The sequence below is a fragment of the Lagenorhynchus albirostris genome, chromosome 9 (genome assembly GCF_949774975.1).
Source record: "Lagenorhynchus albirostris chromosome 9, mLagAlb1.1, whole genome shotgun sequence".
Taxonomy (NCBI): Eukaryota; Metazoa; Chordata; class Mammalia; order Artiodactyla; family Delphinidae; genus Lagenorhynchus; species Lagenorhynchus albirostris.
In genome coordinates this window covers 290,012-299,261 of record NC_083103.1, presented here as the reverse complement: position 1 = coordinate 299,261, position 9,250 = coordinate 290,012, and the positions used below count along the sequence as shown (strand labels likewise).

Below are 9,250 nucleotides of genomic sequence, written 5' to 3'. Positions count from 1 at the left end.
GCAGCTGGGGAGGTGAGACGCGGTCGAGACGGCGGGGCGCAGGCAGGCCAGGTGTCGGCTTCCGCAAAGGTGGTCTGGGGTGGAGACTCGCGCCCACCTTTCTCAGGTGGTAGGCGCCCGTGTCGGGTCGTCCCTGAGGCCAAGGCCCTGCGGGATTTAAAGGAAGCGCTTTGGGAAAGGACCCTCAGAAGACGAGGGAAATGCAGACCTGGACTCCTGGAGGGGAGTCCAGAGTGTCCGCGCCGGCGAGAGGCGCCGTCACCCGTTTTCACTTATCCGCCTTTACTTCGCGTCTACGCGCGTCAGGCGCGAGCCGGGCTTCGTCGTGGCCGCGGCGCAGTGCGCGGGACGGCCAACCGGACACAGCCACGGCACGTGGGGTCGGCGCCGTGCCTGGGGCGGGGGCGGCCCCCCCCAGGGGCCCGCCGAGGTCAAGGCTTGCAGTGGGGTGAGCTCCTGGGGAATAGCACGGAGCCGGCACGGGAGGGGGCCGAACGGCGCGGAAGGGGTAGGAATGGAAGGGGGTGCCGGCTGAGCAGAGGGGGAGGTTTGGCCTTACGTGTAATGCACCATTCTTTCTTATAAACAAGGAGAATGTGTTTATGCGTTACTTTGAAATTTTTTTAAATGTTAAATCATGTACTTCTGAGAATCTCTAAAGGAGATACAATGTGCATATTTATGCTTGGGGTGGGGGAGTCTTCAACCCCCTATGGCAGCTTTTGGGTTGGATTTCCTGGGTACCGTTTGGGCCTCAGGGTGAGCTCCTGCAGGGCTGGGCTCCGGGCTTTGGGGAAGCTGGGTGGACGGGTAGTCTGCAGGGCCTGCCGAAGTTGGGGGAAGCTGGAGATCAGGGAGCGCGGGACAAGGGCCCTCTGCTGAGCTCGGGGCGGGGCTGCGCACTACGTAAGTGAAAAACAAGACCCCCCGCACTGGGTAAAAAGATTGAGCCGGACTCGCTGCTCTGCGGGCTCAGACGTCCCCGCCCAGCCGAGGCGCCCTGCGCCGCCTGGCCCTGGGCGCATGGCTGAGCCGCGCCCAAGGACCCCGCCGAACCGCCAGGCGTCCTGGGAGCCGGGAGGAGCCCCTTCCGAAGCCACCTGCACCTGACCCGCGTCCCGGCAGCCCCTCCGCTTTTCCCCGGCCTCGGGTCCGGGGGAGTCTGCGGTGCTGACCCCGCGGGCTCCACCCTCCCTGAGGCTCAGCCCTCGGGCTGTCCCCTCCGCTCCGGAACCCCTACGGTGTGCTGCGCGGCACGGCGCAGGGACGGCCTAGGGGGGCGTGGGCGCAGCTGTGCGCGCCGTGAAGGTGCCCAGGGGCCCGGCGCTGGGCTCTAGGAGCGGCGCAGGGGCTCGAATCGGACATCGGCGACCCCGCCCCAGTCCACACCCGGCCGCGGACCCGCTTCGCCGCGGGGTCTCTATCATCCCGCGAGTCCCGCCTGTTCCCGGGAGAGTCCTGGCAGTTTCCGGAGAAGTTGTTTTCCCCGGACCCCGTCCCTAGCAGAGCCAACCCCTCAGGCCGCGGCCCACGAGGCCCAGCCGGGCGGGAACCGCCCTCCGCGCAGCTCCCGGAAGCCCCGCCCGGCCGAGGCCTCTGACGGGCGGGCCTCTCGGCCAACCGGGGTGGGGCAGAGCGGGGCCCGGCGCGCGCGGCCAATGGCAGGCTGTGCCGGGCTGACGGACGGGCGCGGGGCGGGGCGTGCGCGGCCCGGTCGGGTGTCCGCCGCCCGCAGCCCGAGCCGCACCCGCCGCGGACGGAGCCCATGCGCCGGGCGAGCCAAGTGCCCCGACCCCAGCCCCCGCCGCCGCCCCCGCCCCGGCTCCGGCCCCGGGGGCAGTCGTGCCAGTGAGCGGTGAGTGCGGCGGGGGCGGCGAGGGCCGGGCGGGGGGCCTGCTGTCCTCGCAGGGCGCGCGGGGGCGCAGGTGAGCCGCGGGCGGCGGCGGGCGGGGCGCTGCGGCGGGAGTTGCGGGCGGCGGCTGGTCCGCTCTGCCTCACCCAGGCCAACCCCTTCGGCTCCGTGTCCCGGGCCCTGTCTTCCGGGGCCCCACAAGTGCACTGGGTGTCCCCGAGCGGAGGCCCGCCCGTGACCATGGCGCTAGGCGGGGTCTCCCACCCGCCAGAGACCCAAGGACCCCTGCGAAGAGCTCGGGCACCGGGCGGCCATCACATACACCAGACGAATCTGAGGTTTAGGAAGTCACTGCCCACTGTCCCCACAAGGGCATCCCTTCTTTAAACGTCACAAATTGGGGGCACCCCAGCTAGGGGCCTTGGCCCCAAGCCTTTTTCCTTTCTCACCTGTCTCCTTATTTCCACACCTCCTTTGGGTCTTTTCCTGTGATCGGCTTCTGCTTCCTGGAGCCCTGGTCCCCTGCTCACCTCCTCACCTTCCTTATGCTCTCCAAAGTTCTTCTGGCAGTGGGGCCCCGTGGGTTTCCCTTTATTTTTCCTTTATGTGGATTTTTTCTTTGGAGCGTAGCCCGAACCTGCCAAGGCAGGGGTACTTTCTGTCTGCTCGTTATCGTGTGCCTGGAGCAGTACCTGGCATGCAGTAGGTGCTCAGTGAATACTTGTCAAATGCACCAGCATGCCCGGGGGTGGGGGGGCCTGGAGCTGGTTGTCGGCTGCCACCAGCCTGTCCGGGCACGCTGCTGTGCCCGCCACCGTGGCAAGGCCTGTTCTCATGGGGGCGCTGGTAACGTCAGCCCACAGCGCTTCCAGTTCAGGCTTCTTGCCTACCCAGCAGCTTCTAATTCGGGTGCATGCTTGGGAGACGCTCTCAGCTGTCAGCCCTGCCTCTGGGGGACCGGCTCCCTGCTTCTCTCACACAGTCATTAAATGCAGCTGGAGGCAGGACCCCCCTCCCACCTCTGGGCTGGAGGTGCCACAGGTGAGCGGCTGGGCCACCATTCTGGCTGCCGCCCCTGTTACCTGGATGTCCAGGCCCAGAGGGCAGGCTGGGCCTGGGCAGGCTGGGCCAGGCAGCTCAGCGGGCCTGCCCTGCGTGGTCTGGCCGTGCTGAGTGCCGCTTCCTCGGCAGGTGGGACAGGCGACCACTGCAGTGCCTTGTGCTGTGGTCCTTTGAGGAGCAATGACGGAGTATAAGCTCGTGGTGGTGGGCGCTGGAGGCGTGGGGAAGAGCGCCCTGACCATCCAGCTCATTCAGAACCACTTTGTGGATGAGTACGACCCCACCATAGAGGTGAGCTGGCCCGGCCCCTGTCCACAGCCTGGCTCCTGGCGCGGGCTCGTCTTCTACCCGCTCTGCAGGAAGGGGTCTCTTCGTCGTAGGTCCTGGGGGGCACGAGAGGAGCGAGGGAGGGTCCCGTCCCCGGAGGGCCTGCTGTCTCTAAGCAGTGTCCTCCCCAGGACTCCTACCGGAAGCAAGTGGTCATCGATGGGGAGACGTGCCTGTTGGACATCCTGGACACGGCGGGCCAGGAGGAGTACAGCGCCATGCGGGACCAGTACATGCGCACCGGGGAGGGCTTCCTTTGTGTGTTTGCCATCAACAACGCCAAGTCCTTCGAGGACATCCACCAGTATAGGTGAGCTGCCTGCGAGCCCTCAGGGGCCTCCTGTCCTCCCTCAGGGGCCGCGGGCAGCCTGCCCGCCAGCTCACGCCTTCCCCCTTGCAGGGAGCAGATCAAACGGGTGAAGGACTCGGATGACGTGCCCATGGTGCTGGTGGGGAACAAGTGTGACCTGGCCGCGCGCACCGTGGAGTCTCGGCAGGCCCAGGACCTCGCCCGCAGCTACGGCATCCCCTACATCGAGACGTCGGCCAAGACGCGCCAGGTGAGCAGGCCCCCTGCCCCCGCAGCCAGCCAGGGCCCCGCCCCACCCCGCCCGGGAGCCGCACTCACTGCCCCCTCTCCCTTGACGCAGGGCAGCCGCTCTGGCTCTGGCTCCAGCTCCGGGACCCTCTGGGACCCTCCGGGACCCCCGTGACCCAGCAGCCCCTCTCGCTGTAAGTCTCCCCGGATGGCAGGGCAGCGAGGGAGGCCAGGGCCCGGGTCTGGGCCGACACAGCTCCCGGGGGAGGTGGAGGTCCCCGGAGAGAGCTGCCCTGAGCCAGACCGGAGCGGTGACCCTGGGGTCCCCACCCCTGTGCCCCTAGATTGCCCCACGGGTCCTGGTCAGCCCCAGCCCCTCAGTGGGCCGTGGGGGAGCTGCTGAGGACAGGCCTCCACGGGGTGGCCCCTGGGGCCGGAGAGGAGCAGGGTCCAGCTCCCCGTGTGCGGGGTGGGGTGAAGGGGCTGGGGTTCTGCTCGAGGCCGAGGCAGTGGTCCCCCCCTGAGCTGGCCTCCTCTTCCCAGGGCGTGGAGGATGCCTTCTACACGCTGGTGCGCGAGATCCGGCAGCACAAGGTGCGCAAGCTGAGCCCGCCTGACGAGGGTGGCCCGGGCTGCCTGAGCTGCAGGTGCCTGCTCTCCTGACAGCGGCATGGGTGCGGGCTGTGGAGGTGCCGGATGAGACGCGGGCTGAGGATGCAGGGAAGGAAGGAAGTGCTGCCAGAGCCTGGCCAGCCCAGGTCGGTGGACAGAGTGACCGCGGGCCTCCCGGGACGCTTTGCACAGACTGTCGTGAACTGACGCCGGCGGCCCCCAGTTGTCACTCTCCTCCAGCCCCGTCCTGGCCCACTGGGCACAGGCTGAGTCGCAGTAAATTATTTCATGTCTTGACCCTGGCATTTGGCTGAGGTCGGGAGGCTGCGGCGCGAGTGACGCCCCAGGAGGCATGCGGGAACCTCAGCTTCGTGCAGCCGGCAGCTTCTCTGCCTCTGGGGGCCCCAGGTGCGTCCTCCGGAGACCTCTGGGTGCTGTGAGAACCAGCCCGTCTACCACTTAGCACACGAAAATTTATTCACCTTTAACCGGCAAGAGGGGAAACCGAGACCAAAGACTGTCCCTTCCCTGGGAGGGAGGCCTTCACAGGGAATGGCTGGGGGGCGGGGAGCTTCTTCGGACTCCCGGTGGGGTCGATTCTCCTGAGTTTTGGGGACCCTGGAAGGCAGTAACTGACTTTGGCAGAGGGAGGAACACAGCCTGTCGGGTCCAGTGGCACCCTCTGCTCTGCCCCGTGGGGACCAGGTGGCTGCGTGGGGTCCAGCGTTTCGCTGGCCCTGCCTCCTTATGTGTGTGAGGGTGGCCCGCTGGCCCCTGCCGTCCCCTCGTTGGAGGTGGCCTGTTGCTCCCAGGGCCACCTCAGGTCACCAAAGCGGCCTGTGGTGCCCATCCAGGCCCCAGGTGGCCACATCCAGCTCCGAGAGGGCTCACCTTGCCTTGGGCAGAGCTCTGGACTGGCCAGGGCGGCCCCTTTAGTCATCATTCCAACTGTTGGGGCGCTCACAGCGCCCCTGCCTTCCCGGGGCCCAAGTCAGGCCAGGCCAGGCGCTTCTGGGTCAGGGCCTTGTGCTGTGTGAGGGGGTCCTGTCCTCAAGGAAGGCCAGCGTGAAGAAGTAGGGCGTGTCACTGTGCTCACAGTCACCTTGTTCTCTGGAGGCCCCTGAATGTCCAGCTTCCTCGTGGACGCAGAGGTTGGGGGTTGTGGGGACGTGCGGGGCTTGCTCTTGGGGCACTGCCCCGGCCCCATCGCGGCCGTGCTGGTCACTGCCCCAGGAGGGGTGCTGGTCACTGCCCCAGGAGGGGTGCTGGCTGCAGTCGTCACAGGGCAGGAGGGGTGTCGTGGGCCTGGAAGTGCTCTCTTCAGTGGGCTGGGCAGAGCCAGTGGCTGGGACCTCAGTGGGTTTGCAGGGCCGTGCCTGTCGTGTGGCCCTGCGGGTGGCCCAGGCAGGTGTTGAAGCAGAGAGGACCCAGCATTCCGGCTCAGAGCCGATGTCTGGGGGCCACTTGCCTGTGGCCTCGTGGCTCACTGAGAGGCTCGGGAGGGAATTCCATCACTGTGGCTGCAGCCGATCCTGAGGACTGTCCTGGGCTGGGGACAGGCAGGCCAGACTCGGAGCCTCCGGGGCCCCCAGCGGGAGGCCTGAGGCTGTGGCCCCCTCGTGCCACTGCTCCTTGGCTTTCAGGATGGCCGGGCCGGGCGAGGGGCTGGGCTGCTCGTGCTGGGCAGGTGGGCCAGGGAGAGCCAGCCCATCTTCTCCGGGGAGCGTCTTGATGCTGGGAGGGGTAAGGAGAGGCCTGGGGGCTGGGGCAGGTCGCTCCAGGCCCAGGGGCCTCGTGGGGAACTCTTCAGGTTTTGCTGGAAATGTACAGACCAGGTCAGCTTCTCGACCAGGCCGTTCGGCCTGCGCAGGATGGGTTGGTGGGACCCTGCATGGCGGCCCCAGCCCAACACTGAAAACAGCTCTCCAGGCTGCTGACCCCTGGCTGTCCTGATGCCCAGCCCTGGCCTGGTCGGCCGAGTCTTAGAGCAGAAGAGCAGATGGATGGGGGTGAGGAGGAAGGCCTGGGGCTCGCCCCACCGCTCACTGCCCCAGAGGGTGACTCCGGAGGAGACTGCTGCTCAGTGCCCCTGAGGGAAGCAGGTCCCACTTCGTCCTGCGTAGCTTGGCCATCGAGGCCTGCAGCTGCCTGAGCACCACGTCGTCCTCCAGGGCCCAGGCCCGGGACAGCGTGTCCTGCAGGAACTTCTGCAGGCCTTCCAGGGGCAGCTTCAGGAGGCGTTCTGGGGGTGCGGATGCCATCAGGCCAGCGGGGGCCCCACCGGGAAGACTCAGCTCCCCACCCTGGGGCACCTCCCGTGGGCAGCGGCTGTGTTCCGCTGGGCACCACACCTGTAGGTCTGCTGTGCCCGGGAGAGCCATGGGCAGGGCCACTGCCAAGGGCGTGCTCCGGAGGGCGGCCTCTGGGCTCCTGTGCTGGCCAGCCTGCCTCCTCTGCGGCCTCCACGCCACGCTCGGGGACCTTAAGGACTGTGTACACCATGGCCGTCGGCATGTGCTTGCTCTCCAGGATGTAGGCATCCCAGAGCTTCAGGGTCAGCGCAAAGGGGGTCTGTGGGGACAGCAGGCCCAGGAGGGGCAGCTTGAGCAGGGCACGGTGGTGGTCCCAGCACAGGGTAAGAACCCGCCACCGGCCTCCGGCCCCTGCAGTCGCCCGGGCTGCATCAGACAAGCTCCTGCAGCTCCTCATCTGGTGGGGCTCGTCCCGGTGGGGCCGTGGCTCCTGGACTCAAGGTCCTGAGGATCTGGCCAGCACGACCCCTAGTCTGGGGGCAACAGAGCCTGTCCACGCTCGGTGGGAACACTGCAGTGGAGCAGAACGCTGGCTTGCCCACCCCCGGGCTGACCCAGCCTTCTGATGGCAGCCAAAGCAGAAACGGCTGGGACTTCGAGATGCCCTGCGCCCACCAGGAGGGCTCTGGGCTGCTCCTGGACGCCCCGCGGGAGGGGCATGGCATGTCTGGGGTGTGGGGCTGGGTCCTCCCCAGGCATCAGGAGGGGTCAGGGAGCACCTCTGGGACTCAGCCTCCTGGGCAGCCTTGCCCGGTCGACGGAGCACTGCAAGAACCACCGGATGGTGTCAGTGCCCGTGGACGTCTGCTCCTCACCCTGATGGAGGGCACGGGCTCGGGGCCTGCGTGCTCGGCTGGAAACGCGCTCGCCGCTCACCCCCCCACCCCCGCATCGGGAGAAGGAGAATGAAGCCTGAACCACTGGATGGTGTCAGCGCCCGTGGATGTCTGCTCCTCATCCTGATGGAGGGCACGGGCGCAGGGCCTGCGTGCTCGTCAATGCCCGTGGACGTCTGCTCCTCAGCCTGATGGAGGGCACGGGCGCAGGACCTGCGTGCTCGTCAATGCCCGTGGATGTCTGCTCCTCATCCTGATGGAGGGCACGGGCTCGGGGCCTGCGTGCTCGGCTGGAAATGAGCTCGCCGCTCACCCCCCCCAACCCCCCCTCGGGAGAAGGAGAATGAAGCCTGCAGGAGGCCAAGCCCCTGCGGTGGCTGTGGGACGGCGCCTCTGTGCGGGGGCGGGGGCGATGCATCTACTCACCAGGTGTCCTTGCAGCTGGGGGAGGGCTCTGCCTAGAATGTGCTCTTCGTGGGCCTGGAGTCTCAGCAGTTTTGGGAACCCCGGGATGGAGAAGCCCGAGGAGCCCCCGGACCCCCACAAATCAGAGCCGTGTCCAGCGAGGGTGGAGTACCGCAGGCGCCCCCGGCGGTGACCCCAGCGTGCAGGGCCCTCCTGAGCCCTGGCTGGACACGCCCTTCCCAGGCAGGACAGCCTGTGAGGCCGGGGCGGCCGGGGCAGAGGCCCTGCTCCCGGAGGCCCAGCTTGGCTGGCACCCTGGGCTGAGGGGTGGGCAGGCGTCCGGCCCTGGCGCTTGCCCTGGCCGCAGCGGGGGGTGGGGGACCTGGTACAGAGGGACAGGGAGTGCAGCCCACGGGGTGGGTGACGGGGGTGTGCCTGGCCCTCTCCTAGGCTTGGCAGCCAGGCTGGGGGCACGGGAGGGGGTGTTGCTGCCGCCGGGGCTTCGTCTGGCCGTGGGCTCGGAGGGCGCTGGGGGGTGGCAGGTGTGAGGCAGAAGGACCAGCAGGGAAGGGAGAGTTGCCTGGACGAGGCCGGGATTGAGGGCCGTGGCTCCAGGACCCAGAGGGCAGCACGGGGAGCCCGTGCCCTTCGCTGATGGGGACATAGACTGGGCCCAGGTCCCCGCCAGCCCACTGCTGGGGGAGCTCTGCAGGGAGACCCCTGGCCCTGATGCACTCCAGCTGTCCTCGGTGGTCACCTACCATGCATGGCATGTTTCTCGTCAGTCATCAGCTGGACCAGCGCCCAGAAGGCGTCCTCCTCACCCAGGAACGTCAGCAGGATCGCCACGACCTGGCTTATGCCCTGGCAGTGTCCACCTCTTGCAAGAGCCAGATGTGCATGGAGGACCCACCTGGAGGCCTCTTCTGCCCCCTCCACACTACCACCTCAGCTCCTGGATGGGCTCCCGCCTGGCCGAGCTCACACTGCCCTGGAGGGGCCCCCTGAGATGCCCTGTGGGCTGGAGAGCCCCTGAGCAAGCTAGGCGCCAGCACCACAGCAGCCCCAAGCCGGAGGCTCTGGGCGCCGTCCTGGGTCCCCTTTCCCAGACGAGGCGAGGGAGGCGATGGGGCCCGGCACAGTCTGGAGGTCCTGCCGTGAGGTCAGGCTTGGGGGGCCTGACCTGGGAGAGCACAAGGCCAGGGGGCTGGCCCAAGACCCCACTGTGGGCAGCCCGTGGGGTCCTCTCAGCTGGTATTCCTCGAGGGAATGTTCTGGAAAGAGCAGGTAGAGCAGAGCTGCCTCC

General features: G+C 67.8%; 1 protein-coding gene across 7 annotated transcripts; it reads left to right on the top strand.

Moving 5' to 3' along the window:
- Positions 1-19: 19 nt before the first annotated feature.
- On the top strand, positions 20-4,688 carry HRAS (HRas proto-oncogene, GTPase). Of its 7 annotated transcripts, XM_060158073.1 has the most exons (6): positions 1,958-2,893; positions 3,044-3,205; positions 3,373-3,551; positions 3,642-3,801; positions 3,892-3,973; positions 4,323-4,688. In XM_060158073.1, the coding sequence occupies exons 2-5, from the start codon at positions 3,095-3,097 to the stop codon at positions 3,952-3,954; spliced, it is 513 nt and encodes a 170-aa protein (XP_060014056.1). In that variant the 5' UTR covers positions 1,958-2,893; positions 3,044-3,094; the 3' UTR covers positions 3,955-3,973; positions 4,323-4,688. The 7 variants fall into 7 exon arrangements, with proteins under 7 accessions (XP_060014052.1, XP_060014053.1, XP_060014051.1 ...); XM_060158069.1 differs by lacking the exons at positions 1,958-2,893; positions 3,892-3,973 and adding an exon at positions 20-69; XM_060158070.1 differs by lacking the exons at positions 1,958-2,893; positions 3,892-3,973 and adding an exon at positions 91-448.
- The last annotated feature ends 4,562 nt before the right edge of the window (positions 4,689-9,250 follow it).

Bases quoted from the DNA above. Each gene is read 5' to 3' on its own strand.
- HRAS (XM_060158069.1), top strand. From the start codon at position 3,095: ATGACGGAGTATAAGCTCGTGGTGGTGGGCGCTGGAGGCGTGGGGAAG. The intron at 3,552-3,641 runs GTGAGCTGCCTG...TCCCCCTTGCAG, and splicing joins GAGGACATCCACCAGTATAG to GGAGCAGATCAAACGGGTGA. The intron at 3,802-4,322 runs GTGAGCAGGCCC...TCCTCTTCCCAG, and splicing joins CGTCGGCCAAGACGCGCCAG to GGCGTGGAGGATGCCTTCTA.